The 18,774-nt window shown below is 40.4% G+C and overlaps 1 protein-coding gene across 7 annotated transcripts in view; it reads left to right on the top strand.

Annotated features, from left to right (window-relative positions):
- Positions 1-9,393, top strand: part of SLC26A8 (solute carrier family 26 member 8) — an 84,602-nt gene extending 75,209 nt beyond the window's left edge. For all 7 annotated transcript variants that reach the window (XM_025418567.3, XM_025418566.3, XM_025418565.3 and 4 more), the window contains 3 exons: positions 2,886-2,940; positions 3,034-3,218; positions 7,923-9,393. In XM_025418567.3, coding sequence (XP_025274352.1) covers positions 2,886-2,940; positions 3,034-3,218; positions 7,923-8,351 — 669 coding nt within the window. In that variant the 3' untranslated portion in view covers positions 8,352-9,393. The remainder of the gene's footprint in view (positions 1-2,885; positions 2,941-3,033; positions 3,219-7,922) is intronic.
- Positions 9,394-18,774: the final 9,381 nt, after the last annotated feature.

Here is an 18,774-nt window from a genome sequence, read left to right as displayed (position 1 = left end):
CACACCCAGCAACTCCCAGTATATCCTAGGAGTTTGCTGCAGATCTTTTCAAGGAACAGGTCTGAATACTACAGAAAAAAACATGCCAAGAAACCTCCACTATGCAGCTGCTCTGAGGTAGACATTGCAAAATGCACTGAGAGGTGAGGACATGTGGTAAGATGACACTGCAAGCCTGGGGCTTCCTAGTCCAGGCCCTGTAGGATCTCCCCAGATCCCTCCTCACTGCCTGCATCTTTGGATAAAAAGGGCAGGGACAACTGTTCCTTTCATAGCTGTGTCCCTAAGGCCTGGCTTCTCTCCTACTCTCTGGTTTCTCAGTTTTAATTCCTCTCATTCTTACACAGTGTGGACAGACAGTTTAGATGCACAACTAACCATATTGGCTTTATTGTTAATGCCTTGTAACTACAATATCCACTTTTCAGCCAGCTTATCTCCCTTTACAGCTCTCTGTCTCACTCTTGTTCCTGTTGATGATGGCTCAGGTTTATTTTATTTTATTTTTTATTTTTTTTATTTATGATAGTCACAGAGAGAGAGAGAGAGAGAGGCAGAGACACAGGCAGAGGGAGAAGCAGGCTCCATGTACCGGGAGCCGGACGTAGGATTCGATCCTGGGTCTCCAGGATCGCGCCCTGGGCCAAAGGCAGGCACCAAACCGCTGCGCCACCCAGGGATCCCTGGCTCAGGTTTAAATAGCCTGAACACTCACTCCCCAGATCTGGATGCATCCATCTTTTTTTTTTTTTTTTTTTTTGAGATCTACTCTTTTGCTTGATTTTCCTTCTTTTATCCTCTGATCCTATCTTATCAAACCTTACTCCTAAAGAAATATGATTCTCTTTTAAGTGAGTCCAGCTCCTGTTTGGTCTGAGGCAACAGGAAACTTCTCATAGCAGAAAGAACTCTGCTTGGCAGTCTGTGGATGTGTGCACTGTCCTGGCTTTGCTACTGTTGGCCATCCATCTGACCCAAGATGGTTTTGTAAATTGTACTGGGTCTTCATTTCCTCATCTAAAAATTAAGAGGTTTGAAAGAGGTTAATGTTAAAGGCTCTTCAACCTACGACATCTTTTTTCTCTATCCCATTTTGAGATTCCATTATACTTGATTATGTCTTAATTTGGGGGCTTTTCCATCAGTTTGCACTGCTGGGCTGTGTTCTCTTCTCCCACTCTTGTACACTAGTTACCACTTTAGATTTCATTAAACTTACATTATCAAATGCCTGCTACATGCCAGACCGTGTTGGACACATTCATATACACTCTCTCATTTAATTCTCCCAATATCCTGAGAGGCAAGCCATATTTCATCTGAAGAGTTCTAGGCTCACAGCTAATAAGTGGCCTGTCCAGCATGGGAACTCAAAGCGTTCGGCTTTATACCACTCTTCTCTCTGCTCTGAAGTACACTAGTGCCATCCTGTCCTCTCCTCTCTCTTCCCTCTTCCCTGCCTTTTTTGCGGAGGCACCGTATGTTCTAGTCCTTGGCATAACCGATCTACACCTGGCCTACATTGATGACTTTCAGCTCCAGCCCCAACATGAAGGCAATGTAGACACTTTACTTGACAGCCTTTGGAAATTCATGGTATACTTTCTCACCTTAAAGATACAGGTTTCTTCATTCCTTCTATAATCATTCTTTACTGCCTTATAGGAGGAAATCATTATTTTTTGTTTACTTCATCATTGAAAATTTAAATTTGCCAAGAAAAATCCCAGAAGTCATTCTTTAAAAAAAAAAAAGATGTATTTATTTATTTGAAAGAGAGAGAGCAAGAGGGAGAAGCAGAGGCAGAGGGAGAGAAAGAATCTCAAGCAGACTCCCTGCTGAGCTTGGAGCCCAATGCAGGGCACAAGATCGAAACTGAGATCATGACCTGAGCTGAAATCAAGAGTCGGATACTTAACTGACTGAGCCCCCCAGATGCCCACCAGCAGTCATTCTTATGAGAGACAATCACTCAATTTAAGCTTCTCCCTAATTCATAGAATGTCAATCATGTTGTTTGTCATTTAGAGTATGTCCACAGTGTCTCTTTATGAAATGACTTTATGATTTACTGTATGATCAAGAATGGTTTTCTTGTTTCTTCTTGGTAGAGAAAGAAGTAGAGTCTGTTTTTGTGTGTCTTTTGATATTTTAACAGTGCTCAGGGTTGGAGTCCAATCAATACAAGAGTATTAAGGTTAATACGAACTTTAAGAGTTATTGCTCTAGAGCACATATATTGGCTGAAGTAAACTTGAAATCAGTATCTGATATTTAGTAACCTGATACTAATAAATACCTGATGTTTCACTAAAGTCAAATGCAATTTTGCAGAGCAGTTCTGCAATTTTGCAGAGCAGAGACTCAAATGAGTCTCAGGATTCCTGGATTCCATCCTCTACTATGTCATTTGACCTTCTCTGGGCCATGTTCTGTTTTGTTTTGTTTTTCCTCCTCTGTTCAGTGAACTCCAGAGAGAAGGAGGTCATATGCATACACTAAGCAATAATACCATGATATGGCTGTTCTTGAGGGCTACCCAGTGTGTTCCCATCACATCTGTACCTGTCTCTCTCTGAGTGCTATCTTCAGGAGCATTATCTCTTTACATGAACTGTTTCCCACCTGAGACCATGGGCAACACTCCATATCACTCCCCACCCTCCATGAGAACATCTGATTCTTTTTTGTATTCCCAGCACTTGAGATATTTCCTGGCATATGGAAATCCACTCATCAAAAGTTTATAGAGCTAAATTGGAATACAGAGGTACATATACTCCAGACAAGTAAATGACCAAAGGGGTATTAAAACTTAGATAATTAGAAGGATCTTTCCTAGTGAGTGTGAAGATCACTAATACTGGTTTACTCTCTCCTCACAGATGTGCAATGCTTTCCAAAATGCCAACATTTTGGTACTCATTTCAGGGTGTCATTGTGAGTATCCTTTACCCTATGAGAGTGCTGTTTGCACCCTGTGTGCTCTCCCCAGTTGTCTGACCCTGTGTATGTTCTGGGTTTGGTTTGTAGCTTCTGTGGTCAGGGCATTTGAGAGGAATGATTTCTTTGACGCTGGCATCACCAAGGCCCAGCTGTTCCTCACCCTCCACGACGCTGTGCTGTTTGCCTTGTCAAGGAAGTTTCCAGAGTCATCCGAGTTAAGCATGGACGAATCTGAGACAGTGATACAGGAAACCTTCTCAGAAACAGACAAGGTTGGATGATGTGAAGCATCATGGTGGGGGGTGAGCAGGGGGAGATATCTGATTAACTAGAGATGAGAATGTCCAGAAAAGGTTTTTGAGTATGTCTGTGCCAGACTTTGGGATGTTGGAGTGCTCCCTTAGCAGAGGGTAAATAGCAGTAGAACTGAGTCCCATGTTCCCCATACTGTCATGGTATCTGGACCCCATTCAGGACCCTTTCCCAACTGAAGAGAGTGTTACCCAACCCAGCAGAGGTCTCAAGGATCCTTTTACAGCAAGCTTGGTTGGCGCCAGTGCCATCCCAATTACTGAATATTTTAAATATCTCCCCTAGCTATACCTTTAGAATCCATCCCTACACCACCCTTGGCATGAATAATAGAACTGATGAACTAGCAGAGGTAAAGACTTGCCAATCTAACACTCTGTCTCTTATCTCCATCGGGAGTAATATAAGATTTACTCAACCTGACCAAAGCCAGAACTTTCAACCATTTATTAACACTAAATAAAGACTTTGGGCCTACTTCAGTGTCTTTTTTTTTTAAGATTTTATTTATTTATTCATGAGAGACACAGAGACAGAGAGAGAGGCAGAGACACAGGCAGAGGGAGAAGCAGGCTCCATCCGTGCAGGGAGCCTGATGTGGGACTTGATTCTGGGTCTCCAGGATCACGCCCTGGGCTGAAGGTGGCACCAAACCACTGAGCCACCTGGGCTGCCCTATTTCAATGTTTTTAAATCAGTGTCTAGGGGATCCCTGGGTGACTCGGTGGTTTAGCGCCTGCCTTTGGCCCAGGGCACAATCCTGGAGTCCCAGGATTGAGTCCCGTGTTGGGTTCCCAGCATAGCATGGAGCCTGCTTCTCTCTCTCTCTATCATGAATAAATAAAATCTTTAAAAAAAAAAATCAGTGTCTATAAAGGTTAAAGATATCCCCTTGTTTTATCACAAAGCAAAGGAAATTAAAATACAGATGGACACCAAATATTATCTAATGACTAGAAAATGTTTCTATTAAACCCCTGACACTTTGACTTAATTCATTTTAATAATGTTTGAATTTTCTATGACAAGAGAAGTATTACCAGAGTAATAAGTCTTTCTGAACACTTTAAAAAGTAAAAGCTATCCAAGCTTGTAAAACATGGCCTTTTTCTTTCTTGTTCTTTTAAGTAAACTCTATGCCAATGTGGGATTTAAACTCACAACCTTAATATCAAGAGTCACATCCTCCACAGAGTGTGTCAGCCAGGCACCCCCACTTTCTTTTTCTTTTTAAAGTAATGGATTTCCCTGGTTTACTGAGAATTCTCACAGGTTATGTGCCTCTTTTTATCCAGAACTTTTTCCTGAATGGACATATTCTTTCTATTTTGCTCTATACTCCACTCCTCTCTGTAAGATCATAGAAACACAAAACCTTTCAGTTGGATGAATCCTCAGTTTCTCAGGTTCATCCCTACCTAGAGCAATAATTCTCTTAACAACTTTTCTGACCAGAGGTCCTCCTGCTTATGCTTGGTGATTTCCTGTCGTTCTCAAACTTTAGTACGCATCAGAATCACCAAAATATGCTTTTAAAACAGACTACTGGGCCCCTCTGTGCCCCATATCTCCTGAATTTCTGATTCAGTAGGGTTGGAGTAGGGCCTGAGAATTTGCATGGCTAGCAAGTACTGAGTAATGCTGATACTACTGCTGTAGAACCCACACTTTGAGAACTACTATCTTAGAGATTCAATGTCCATCTTTCACTATCAAAGTCTAACATGCCTGGTAATCTTTGGGTGTGTGCCAGACATTGTATTTAGAAAATGTTTATAAAAATAATTTGAAGCCCAGGATGATATTTTTCTTCTGGAAAAAAATTTATTGTTTTGTCAAGTACCTAGAGGCACTAGGAATCCAAAAATAACTGACCTGATTTTATGACTTGAGGTGTTCTAGGCCATCCAGATGACCCACAGTCCAGCCACAGTCTGTGGGAAGGCATGCCACAGGCTCCCCCTTGGCAGGCCCTGGAATGCAATTTTGGCAACCCTTAAGGTCTAAAAGCTGTCAAAAGCACTGTTCTGCATATATGTGTCACTTCAAGATCATCAAATACCTTCACAAAAGTGGTCCCAAATGCCAGACTCACCTCTATAGATTTTCACCTTTTCCAAATCTTGGCCTGGTAGATCTTCATGATCTTGTTAGCTTTATAGTGTGTTCAAGCAGAAGTCTTAAAATATTTTACCCAGCTCTTGTGGCTGTACTCAGTAGGAGGTCTGAATTATGTAGTCTGCCTTTACTATAAGTGGAATTTTCTCTATTTTATTTATAATGATGATATACTTGGCAGATTTGCTTTACATATTACATTGTCTTTCCTATATTAGCCTTTTCTTATTTTCCATTTGCCTTTTGTTTAGAATGTCATTCTCAGGAAGTAAATTAATCATTTATATTTTCTTCTAGATTTTTATGTTTTTAAGTGTTTATATATTATACTCTTTAGTTAGAATGTATTTCAGTATATGGTGTTAAAGAGTAATCTTTATTTTTCATCTGTACAGCTAACCATTCTGAGCTAACTCATTTATTTTTTTTTTTAAGATTTTATTTATTTATTCATGAGAGACAGAGAGAGAGGCAGAGACACAGGCAGAGGGAGAGGCACGCCCCATGCAGGGAGCCCGATATGGGACTCAATCCTGGGACTCCAGGATCAGGCCTTGGGCTGAAGGCAGGCACTAAACTGCTGAGCCACCCAGGGATCATCCTCTTCCAAACTTTTAAATCTTTTGTCAGGACCCCACCTCCCCCAAAAAAGAATCCCATTGGAATTCTCATTAGAGCTGCATTAAAAATATAAAATAATTTGACAATCGATATCCTTACAATATTTGTTCTTCCTATATGGGAACATGGGCTGTCTTTACATTTATTTAGTCTGTTTAAATGTTGCATTCATAGTAAGGTTTTGTGGTTTTATTTATATAGACAAATCCTAAATACTTCATACTTTGTTTTATACTTTTATTGCTTTTTAAGATGAACATTCTTTTTCATTATATTTTCTACCTGGCAATTGCTAGCCCATAGGAAACCTATTGATGTGTATTATTTGGCCAAATTTGTGAGTCCTTTTATTAGATCTAAGAGGTTTCATTGTTAATTCTCTTGTGTTTTCTAACTAGAAAACTATTTTCTAGAAATAATATAAATACCTTATTTTCCAGTTGTCAAAATTCTTATTTCAGTATCATATATTATGGCATTAGCTAGATCTCCCAGAACAATTTCAGTTATTGTGCGCTGTCTTGTCTTACTCCCGAATTTCATGAGAAAAACTTCTTGTGTATCTCTATTAAGGATAATGGTTAACAGTTGGGTTAAGATAGACATTATATTTACTCTGTTTTTAAAAAGTACTTTTCTGGTTTACTAACATTCTTATTAGGACTTATATTAAGACTGGATATTGAATATGTCAAAAAACTTTTCTGGCATTTAAGCTAGGGGACTGAAGAGAGGAAAAAGTTCTACTTTGGATGTATTAAATTCAAGATGCCTGTTAAACATCCAAGTGGAGATGTCAGAATGAAAATGGGTATATGTGCGAGCAGATAAGGGGAAGGATTATAGCCAAAAAAATCACTGGCACATAGATGATGATGAAAATTATGAGACTAAATAAAATTGCCTATGGAAGGAGTATAGGTGCAGAAGAGAAGTTCCCAGAATTGAGGCCTGGGTCTTGCCAACATTTAGAAGTCCAAAAGAAGTAGAGGAGACAACAAATAGACCAGAAAGAAGCAACCAGAAAGGAAGGAGGGAAAGCAAAAGAATGTCGTATGGTGGAAGAGAAAAACTTGTTTCAGGAGAGGTGAAAGTTGTGAATTCTGTGGAATGCTGCTGTAAAGCTGATTCACCAAGCTTTACTGTGGGGCTTGCTATGGGGGGCATCTGCTATGTGGTGCATCTGCTATGTGACATACTCAATGTCTGGTACTGGGGATATCTAAAGGCAGGCACTACCTCAAGGAGCTTAAGACTAATAGGGGAAATAAGTGTGTAAATAAATGAGGTAATATATTGTTGGCACTATGATAGAGGTGTGAGTGAGGTATAGTTGGAACACAAAGGAAGCTATGATCCTGGTTGGTCATCTTTGATCTGAATTTGGAATATGAATAAGTGTATATGGACAAGATGGAGAAGGACAAGCCAGGGACAGGGAGCAGCATGAGCAAAGGTAAGCAAAGTCTGACATCTTTGGTTAACTTTAAGGCTGGAGCAAAGGGTGGGGACTACAGATGTGGATAAAGCTAAAGAAGATGGCAACAGGCTAGGTCACAAAGGGCTTTCTGTGTCCTACCAAAATTACACTGGGGGTTGGGAAGACAAGTAAGATCAAGAAGACAGGTTGTTTCAGGATGCTGCCAAGACCACTGCAGTTTTAATGATTGACCATAAAATCCAGGCTAGCTAGAAAAGCCAAAGAAATCACAAGTTATGGATTGATAGAGCCTGAGGAATAGTGAGTAAACAAGGAACAGGAGGGTACAAAGATGAAAAGCAGATATAAGCCAGAAATAGTTTCAACTTTACCAGGAACATATGATTTCTTATATCTTAAGTCCTATTGTATTCTGAGAGTCCTTGACTGTTCAAAAGTTAAATTTAATTGGAAATTTTAACCCATCTAATTGTGTGTATTTTAGAATGAAGAGTCAAAACATAAAATGAGCAGCGGTCTTCTAGAAGTCTCCAAAAACATAAATCCAGATTACACCATGATGCAGAGACCAATAACAGAGGAGGACTTGGAGCTAGACCTGGAGCTGGAGCCCACACTGGAGTCAGAACAAGAAACTGGGCTAGATCTAGAGCTAGACCTGGATCATGAGATGGAGCCTGAGTCAGAGCTAGAGCTAGAGCCTGAACCAGAGCTAGGGCCTAGATTGGAGATGGAGCCTGAGTCTGAGTCCATGCCCAGACCAAGGGCTCAGACTTTTCCTCGGCAGCAGTACTGGCCTCTGTATCAGTCTATGCCTCCTGGCTCCCCAAGTCAGGCTCGGCCTAGGACACAGTCATTGGAGAGGAGGCATCAGGGTCTGAATTCATATTCACCCAAGGGCAATAACACTTAGGAAATGAACTGGGAATAAGGAGTAAGATTCCCTTGGCAAATCCTCCTTCCCTTCCCAATGGCTTCACTTGGTCAGAAGACCTAGACTAGTTACATACTAGCAATCCTTGTTTTGGGACTCCTCTACCTGCTGGGTTCAGCACTGGGATCTTACTCCCAGATCACAACGCTAAATACTAAGAATTATCTCTGAATTCCCTACCTAGGCTTACCTTATTTCACCTTCAGCAGATATTCTAGTGAAAGATTTTCTTCTTTGCACTCCCCATACTTCTGAGGATACTGTCCAACCATCTCTAACTTACTCCTCTCATCTCTGTTTCCCTTTCTCCAAAGAGATGAGGTTCAAATAAAATATATAACTCTTGTTATATTTGGACCCCTCCTGCATCTTTTCCCTTCTCTGTATTCTGTATTCCTAAGGAAATGTTGGGTGGGAGAAATTCCAGAAGTGGGTGGACATGGTGAAGAAGAGATGAGCAAGAAAAGGAAAACCCAGATAGCATTTGTATTTTATATGCAAGGTATCTTCACTGTGCTGATGGTAGAAATAGGGGAAAAAAGTAGGTTAAGCTAGACCAGCCTATGAGGCTTGTAGTAAAAGGAATTGTTAGGCTGAAAACACTTTTGCCATCACTCCAAGGTCAGGATCTTACCCTACCACTGTTTCAGAAGACCAGTCAGCTGTACCAATTGATGAGAATGTTAGCTCTATACAGCTCTCTTTGGTATTCATATTCACATTCACCACTGCTGCTTTCTTACAAGTTTTTAACATGCAAGCAGTCTAGAATCTTTATTCTTAGTGGACCAAACTTAATGTCTGTGACAGACATAACCTCTTAGAAACTGAAAAAGTCCGTCATTACTAGTTTGGTCCAAATCCATAGAAAAAAAATCCCACTTTCCTATTTAAAAATTCTAGTATTAAGCTGTAAGCAAAAGAGAAATATGAGCCCCTGGGCAAAGATACATGTAATCCTGAATTTTATTTTCCACTCAATAAACAAGATTCCTAAAAATAAATAAATAAATAAATACGATTCCTCTTGTTTGGGTACTAAATTTCTCTCATATGTTGGTGAAATTCTTGTTAAAATATAGGTGTCTCTGGCAGCCCCGGTGGCGCAGCGGTTTGGCGCCGCCTGCAGCCTGGGGTGTGATCCTGGAGACCCGGGATCGAGTCCCACATCGGGCTCCCTGTGTGGAGCCTGCTTCTCCCTCTGCCTGTGTCTCTGCCTCTCTCTCTCTGTGTCTATGACTAAATAAATAAAATCTTAAAAAATATATATATATATAGGTGTCTCCTATCACAGAGATGACATGTGCAATCACTCATTCTACATACATCTACTAAGCATCTGCTCCATGTACACCTCAAACTGGGGGGTAGATAGAACAATATTAGCCCTACTTTAAATGCATACACTGCAATTCAGATAAGTTTTGTAACTAGCTCAAGGTCATAAACAACTGTACCCTAGGGACACCTGGGTGGCACAGGTTGTGATACTGGGATCCAGGATTGAGTCCTTCATTAGGCCCCTTCAGGGAACCTGCTTCTCCCTCTGCCTGTGTCTCTGCCTGTCTCTCTCTGTGTCTCTCATGGATGAATAAATACAATCTTTAAAAAAAAAAACATAACTGTACCCTAAAAGAGGTGGGAACCCACATCACAAGCTTCATCTGTTCATGTTTGCTCAATACATTATTGAACTATTACCATACGCCAGGTACTGTCCCAGGTGCTGAAGATACAAAATGAACAGAATAGATGACAGAATTATAAATTGTGATAAGTACCTTGAAGGTAAAATACAGGAAAATCTGAGGGCATACATCAGGAAGGTCTGAACCTATCCTGGGTGTCAAGGAAGTCCTCCTTATGGCAATGACCTATGACCTGGCACCTGAAGAATGAGTAGGAGTTAAACTAAACCAAGCTCCAATGACTACTAGGAGGGCAGAGCCAAATGGGGGACCAAGGGTGGTGACCATGGGTAAATACAAAAGCTAGGCATTCAGGAACACAGCCTGATGAAGCCTAATGGTAATTGCTATGGCACCAAAGACTTAACCAGAAACTGGGTCAAACTCAGAATGAATTGTCAAGGCAGTGACAGGCCAGAAATTTGTCAAGACCAAGAAAATATTTCACACAAAACAGGAGACTAGAAAATACATGGAGAGCCTAGTTTCTGTGGGCTGCTGAACTCTCACACCAGCTGCCTTGTATTGTCACATTTCCATCAGAGGAAGGTCTTTAAACATGAAATCAATGGCTTCTGGCACTTGGGCAGCAAGTGGTAGAGTTAGACTCTCTTTCTGCTGCAACTGCAACATAGCCAAATCTTGGCTTTGGTGCATGACCTCAGAAAGACCTAACTAGGTGCTTGGATTACCATCTATCTTTAACATCCAGCCTTTCCCAAAGTAGTAAGATAAAAATGGTTAATTGATTATAAATAGTGCAGCATTAAAGAAAATGTAAACTCAACAATTCAAAGGTTGAGTCTTTTTCCAAAATGCAAATCACCTGAAATTCTAAGACATTTCAAACCTTATAAATTACTATGGTTTGTTTTCTTAGCTTGCTTTTCCTAGCCTGGTCATCATTGCAGCTTTTATCTTCAGTGAGAGACTAGAGAAAAAGGCTAAAGACTGAAAAGCTAGTGCAGACTGGATCTGAAAGTGTGCCTTAGCACAAATTTTTCTCCATTACTGAAAAAAAAATACCTCAAAACAGTTACATTAAATATGGAGTGGGATCGGGCTCCCGGTGCATGGAGCCTGCTTCTCCCTCTGCCTGTGTCTCTGCCTCTCTCTCTCTCTCTCTGTGACTATCATAAATAAATAAAAATTTAAAAAAAAATATGGAGTGGGGTATGATTTTTATTTTTTTAAACAGACTACCTATTGAGGAGGGAGCCTGACATGGAACTCAATCCCAGGAACCCAAGATCATGACCTGAACTGAAGGTTGACACTAACTGGGCCACTCAGGTGCGCCCTCACCCTTTTTTTAAGCAGACTGCCTGCTGAGCAGGGAGCCCCAACACAAATGGGATTCAATTTTTTTTAAGCATGAGGTGTGATTTTTAAATGTGAAAAACTAACTGGAATCACTAGACCTACAGAAAGGTAAGTCTGGGGTAGCCCGGGTGGCTCAACAATTTAGCGCGGCCTTCAGCCCAGGGCGTGATCCCAGAGAGCCGGGATGGAGTCCCACATCAGGCTCCCTGCATGGAGCCTGCTTCTCCCTCTGCCTGTGTCTCTGCCTCTCTCTCTCTCTCTGTCTATCATGAATAAATAAAATCTAAAAAAAAAAAAAAAAATTAAAAATAAAACCTTAAAAAAAAGAAGAAAGGTAAATCTGGAAAAGAAACCGGTCAAAAGAAACTAGATAGCTGTGTCTAGTTAAATATCACAAAGCCCGGGATCCCTGGGTGGCGCAGAGGTTTAGCGCCTGCCTTTCGCCCAGGGCGCAATCCTGGAGACCCGGGATCGAATCCCACGTCAGGCTCCCGGTGCATGGAGCCTGCTTCTCCCTCTGCCTATGTCTCTGCCTCTCTCTCTCTCTCTGTGTGACTATCATAAATAAATGAAAAAAAAATTAAAAAAAAAAGACTTAAAAAAAAATAAATATCACAAAGCCCAATGAATTGTACAGGAAGTCTCACCCATATCTGACTTAGATGATATTTAGATGAGACTTTGGACTTAGACCTTTGAGTTGATGACATGAGAAGGACATGAATTTTGGGGGCGGAAGCAGAATGTTATGGTCTGAATGTATCCTCCAAAATCATATGTTTAAATCTTTTTTTTTTTAAAGATTTCATTTATTTATTCATGAGAGACAGGCAGAGACATAAGCAGAGGAAGAACCAGGCTCCCCTCCGGGAGCCCAGTGGGGGACTTGATCCCAGGACCACGCCCCGAGCAGAAGGCAGACGCCCAACCACTGAGCCACCCAGGCATTCCCATACGTTTAAATCTTAACCCCCAAGGTAGTGGTAGTAGAGGGTGGGGCCATTGGGAGGTGATTAGATCACCCTAATAATTGTTAATAGGATTAGTGTCCTTATAAAAAGAGGCCTCAGGGGATCCCTGGGTGGCTCAGCGGTTTAGCGCCTGCCTTTGGCCCAGGGCGCGATCCTGGAGTCCTGGGATCGAGTCCCACATTGGGCTCCTTGCATGGAGCCTGCTTCTCCCTCCTCCTGTGTCTCTGCCTCTCTCTCTCTCTCTCTTTTTTTTTTTTTAAACAAATCTTTTTTTTTTTTTTAAAGATTTTATTTATTTATTCATGATAGTCACAGAGAGAGAGAGAGGCAGAGACATAGGCAGAGGGAGAAGCAGGCTCCATGCAGGGAGCCCGATGTGGGATTCGATCCGGGGTCTCCAGGATCGTGCCCTGGGCCAAAGGCAGGCGCCAAACCGCTGTGCCACCCAGGGATCCCTCTCTCTCTCTCTCTATGTCTATCATAAATAAATAATTCTTTAAAGAAAAATTAAAAATAAATAAATAAATAAATAAATAAATAAATAAATAAATAAAAAGAGGCCTCAGAGAGATTCCCTCTTACTTTCCACCACCATCTCCCTTCCACAACAAGAAGAGGGCCATCTATGAATCAGGAAGTGGGTTCTCACCAGACACCAAATCTGCCAGCACTCTGATCTTGGACCTCCCAGCCTCCAGAACTAGAAGAAAAATTTATGTTGTTTATAAGCTGGCAGTTTGTGGTACTTTGTTATAACTACCCAAATAGATGAAACACCATGGCATGAGGATAAAAGAATGAATAAAGTATGATTTCTGCCTCAAGGAGCTCCCAAACTACAAACAGTCATTGTGGGAGGGAGTGTCATGAACTCCTAAATGAAAAGATGATGATGAGAGGTAAAGTAGTATGGAAATAGAGATGACAGGAGGGGTTAAAAAGAATACAGATCAGGGATCCCTGGGTGGCGCAGCGGTTTGGCGCCTGCCTTTGGCCGGGGGCGCGATCCTGGAGACTCGGGATCGAATCCCACATCAGGCTCCCGGTGCATGGAGCCTGCTTGTGTCTCTGCCTGTGTCTCTCTCTCTCTGTGACTATCATAAATAAATTAAAAAAAAAAAAAAAAAAAGAATACAGATCAAATAAAACTATTGAGAAGAGATGACATTTGAGCTGGGCATTAAGAATATGTAGGAACTGGCAACTATACTTCAATTAAAATTTTTCTTTGAGGGCCACGTGGGTGGCTCAGTCAGCTAGGCCTCTGACTCTTGGTTTTGGCTCAGGTCATAATCTCATGGGTTGTGGGACTGCGCCCCGAGATGGGCTCAATACACAGCACGGAGTCTGCTTGTCCCCCCTCTTTCTACCCCTCCCCCTTCATAAATAAATATATATATTTTTAAAATAAGGGTTTTTTTTGAAAAAAGAATATATAAGAACTATGTGATAAAAGAAGTACACAGTATAACCTATGAAATAATCTTGCCAAAAATATTAAACCTGAATCTTATCAATACTGCAGATCTAACTACCAGATTATAGGAAATATAGGGGGCAGAGGAATATGTTAAATGATACAAAGTAGAGTCAATCAGTGGAATCCAAAAAACTCAACAGGGCAATTGAGCCAGTTTTTTCAACAAATAAATTGAAAAACAAAAAGAAGAATGGAAAATATATAATTTCAGAGTCTTAAGGATGGAATATGTGGACCTTGTTCAAACCTCAATTTGAACTAATTGGAAAAGAACTTGAGACAAAGTCTACTAAAGGAAGGCGACTTTAATAAGCATACAAAAGATCTTGCCCTTGAGACATTTGAAGTCAGAGGTGGGCTGAGTCTAAGTAAAGCCACAACACAGCTCAGTTTCTGATACAATTAGGATGATCAGTCTCTCACTTTTTTGCCTAATAAGTATGTATCGTATGTGGGAAGAAATAACATTGACTTCAGTCTTTTTTTTACACAACTTCCAGCATATAGTTTTTAAAAACCACAAGGAATTTGAAGAAGTAGGGAAAATGTCTGACAATTAAGGGGAAAAAAGTATAGAGATACCTAAGTAACTCAGTCAGTTAAGTATCTGACTATTGATCTCAGCTCAGGTCTTGATCTCAGGCTTATAAGTTCAAGCCCTGCATTAGGCTCTATGCTGGGCATAGAACATACTAGAAAGAAAGAGAAAGAAAGAAGAAAGAAGAAAGAAAGAAGAAAGAAAGAAAGAAAGAAAGAAAGAAAGAAAGAAGAAAGAGAGAGAGAGGGAGGGAGGGAGGGAGGAAGGAAGAAAGAAAAGAAAGAAAGAAAGAAAGAAAGAAAGAAAGAAAGAAAGAAAGAAAGAAAGAAAGAAAGAAAGAAAGAAAGTATACAATAGAAGCAATCCCACAGATGACCCAGGTGTCATAGTTAGCAGTAAAAGACTTCAAAATAACTATTATATTTAAGAAAATGGTGTAAAATATGGACAAAATGAATGAAAAAATGAGTAATTTCAAAAGAGAATTATAATTGACAGAAAAAGAATCAAATGGACATTCTAAGACTGGAAAATGAACATTCGTTGGACATGCTTAACAACAGACTGGACACAGCACAAGATAGGACTATATCACTCAAAGACAATGAACATAAGATATTCAGGATGAAGTACATAAAGAAAAACGAGGTAAAAACAAGAGAGAGCATTCAAGACATGTAACACATAATCAAATGACCTAATGTATGTGTTTTTGGAGTCCAAGAAAGAAGAGAATGGGGGAAATAATATTTGAAGATATAATGACTGAGAATTTGCCAAAACATGAAAGATAGCAAACTCAAAGATTCAAGAAGTTTATCAAACCCTAAGCAAAATAAAAAGAAAACCAAGCACAGGTATATCATAGTCAAATTGCTGAAAACCAAAGATAAAGTCTTAAAAGCAGTTAGAAAAAAAGGCACATACTTGCAGAAGAACAATAACAACACTTACTGATGACTTTATTTTTTTAAAGATTTTAATTATTTACTCATGAGAAACAGAGAGAGAGGCAGAGACACAGGCAGAGGGAGAAGCAGGCTCCATGCAGGGAGCCCGACGCGATCCCTGATGCCAGGCTCGATCCCAGGAATCCAGGATCACACCCTGGGCTGAAGGTGGCGCTAAACAGCTGAGCCACCCAGGGATCCCCTACTGCTGACTTTTTAACAAAACCTATGGGGAGCCAGAAGACCAAAGAGTAACATCTTTTAAGTTCTGAAAGAAATGAAAAATCTGCAGACCTAAAATTCTGTACCCAGTGAAAATATCCTCTGAAAATGAAGATGAAATAAAGATTTTATTAGACAAAGAAACTGACAGAATTCATTACCTACAGGTTCACTCTACAAGAAGTCTTAGAGAAAGTTCTTCAGGCTGGGGCACCTGACTGGCTCAGTTGGTAGAGCTTGCAACTCTTGATCTCAGGGTCACGAGTTCTAAACCCACTGTTGCATGTAGAGATTACTTAAAAATCAGATCTTAAAAGAGAGAGAGAGAGAATGTGCTTTAGGATGAATGAAAATTACTGCAGGGGGAAGCTCAGAACTATAAAAAAGGAATGAAGAGCATTGGAAGGACTAAATATATGGATACGTATAAAAGAATATAGCTTGTAATTGTTTAAAGCAATAATAATAACTATCATGTGCAGTTTATGATGCATAAAAGTATGTTATATGACTACAAAAATACAAAAGACAAGATAGTAAATGGAGGTAAACTATTCACAAAGTAGCAAAGAACTAATTTAAGGTAGATTATAATAAGTTAAAGATGCATATTATTATGTCCAGGGAAACTATTAAAATAATAGTGCAAAAGAGGTATAATTAAAAATTAATAGAGAAGGGATGCCTGGGTGGCTCAGTGGTTGAGCGTCTGCCTTTGGCTCACGGCGTGATCCCGGAGTTCTGGGATCGAGTCTTACATCGGGCTCCCTGCGTGGAGCCTGCTTCTCCCTCTGCCTGTGTCTCTGCCTCTCTCTCTCTGTGTCTCTCAGGAATAAATAAGTAAAATCTTAAAAAAAAAAATTAATAGGGGATCCCTGGATGGCTCAGTGGTTTACCGCCTGCCTTCTGCCCAGGGTGTGATCCTGGAGTCCTGGGATGGAGTCCCACATCAGGCTCCATGCATGGAGCCTGCTTTTCCCTCTCTCTCTCTCTCTCTCTCTCTCTCCCTTATGAATAAATAAATAAAATCTTTAAAAAAATTAATAGAGGGATCCCTGGGTGGCGCAGTGGTTTGGCGCCTGCCTTTGGCCCAGGGCGCGATCCTGGAGACCCGGGATCGAATCCCACGTCGGGCTCCCTGCATGGAGCCTGCTTCTCCCTCTGCCTGTGTCTCTGCCTCTCTCTCTCTCTCTCACTATCATAAATAAATAAAAATTAAAAAAAAATTAATAGAGAAAAGGGGTATCTGGATGGTTCAGTCAGTTGGGCAGCCAGCTCTAGATTTTGGCTCAGGTCATGATCTCAGGGTCCTGGGATCCAGCCGCCTGTCAAGCTGCATGCTCAGCAGGGAGCCTGCTTGAGGATTCTTTCTGTCCCTCTCCCTTTGCCCCTCCTCCCTCTCACATTCTCTCTCACTCTCTGTAAAATAGAATAAGTAAATCTTTTTTTTTTTTTTTTTTTTTTAAGATTTTATATGTAGGGACGCCTGGGTGGCTCAGTGATTTAGCGCCTGCCTTCGGCCCAGGGCGTGATCCTGGAGTCCCGGGATCGAGTCCCACATCGGACTTCCTGCATGGAGCCTGCTCCTCCCTCTGCCTGTGTCTCTACCTCTCTCTCTCTCTGTGTCTCTCAAGAATAATAATAAATAAATAAATAAATAAATAAATAAATAAATAAATAAATAAATAATCTTTCTAAAAAATTTTATTTGTATCTTGGAGATTCTTAATATTAATACTGAGCCAAAGGAGGGTTTTTGAATTTGTTTGATTGATTATTTATTTATTTATTTATTTATTTATTTATTTTTTGTTTTGTTTGATTGATTAATTGATTTTTTTTGTTCCAGATTTCAGGTTAGTTTTTATTTTAAACAGCTTTATTGAATCATAACTGACATACAATAAATGACACATATTTTAAGTGCCCAATTTGATATTTTGACCTATGTATACACTCATGAAACCATCACCACAATTGAGATGAGCATATCAGTCACCCCCAAAAGTTTCCTCGTACCCATTGATAAGTCCATGCTCCTGGCCCTACCCAACTAAGTTCCCACTCCCAGACAACCACTGATCTGCTTGCTATTACGATACATTGGTTATTTTCTGGACTTTTACATAAATGGAATGATACAGTATGTGCTGTCTCTGGCAAGGCGGGGGAACTGGCTTCTTTCACTCAGCATAATTACTTTAAGATTCATGCATGCTGCTTCATGTACCAAGAATTCATTCCTTTTTTTTTTTAATTCATTCCTTTTTTTTTTTTTTTTTTTTTTTTATGATAGTCACACAGAGAGAGAGAGAGAGGCAGAGACACAGGCAGAGGGAGAAGCAGGCTCCATGCACCGGGAGCCCGACGTGGGATTCGATCCCGGGTCTCCAGGATCGCGCCCTGGGCCAAAGGCAGGCGCCAAACCGCTGCGCCACCCAGGGATCCCCGTATAACTATCTCACGATCTGTTTATCCATTCATCTGCTTATGGACATGAGTTGTTTCCAGTTGGGGGCTATTATAAAGTTGCTATAAGCAATAATGCAAAAGTCTTTGGATGAACATATTTCACTTCCCTTAGGAACAGAATGGCTGAGTGTGTGATCAACATTTTAAGAATTTTCTGAAATGTTTGAACTATTTCATTTTTTTAAAGATTTATTTATGGGCAGCCCGGGTAGCTCAGCGATTTAGCGCCGCCTTCAGCCCAGGGCCTGATCCTGGAGACCCAGGATCGAGTCCCACATCGGGCTCATAATTTATTATTATGAATAAATAAATAAAATCTTTTAAAAATGTTTTTTAAAAAAATAATAAAGATTGATTGATTCATGAGAGAGAGAGAGAGAGAAAGAGAGAAAGAGAGAAAGGCAGAGTCACAGGCAGAGGGAGAAGCAGGCTCCATGGCTCCATGCAGGGAGCCCAATGTGGGACTCGAACCTGAGATTCTGGGATCATGCCCTTAGCCAAAAGCAGACACCCAACTGCTGAGCCACCTAGGTGTCCCATGTTCAGTTTTTTTAATTTAATACTTTCTAATAGCTAGTAATTCTCACTGTGTGTGTTTTTAATTTGCCTTTCTCTAATGACCAATCATGTTGAAAATTCTTTCATATGCTTATTTTATATTCATGTATCTTTTAGTTTTATTGATTTGCTCTATGGTTTTTCTGTTTTTTATTTCATTGATTTCTACTCCGATCTTTTTTTTTTTTTTTTTTTTTTTT

This window comes from Canis lupus, chromosome 12 (genome assembly GCF_003254725.2).
Source record: "Canis lupus dingo isolate Sandy chromosome 12, ASM325472v2, whole genome shotgun sequence".
Classification (NCBI taxonomy): domain Eukaryota; kingdom Metazoa; phylum Chordata; class Mammalia; order Carnivora; family Canidae; genus Canis; species Canis lupus.
Note: the sequence above shows the minus strand (reverse complement) of the source record. Positions and strands in the feature narration are given on the sequence as shown.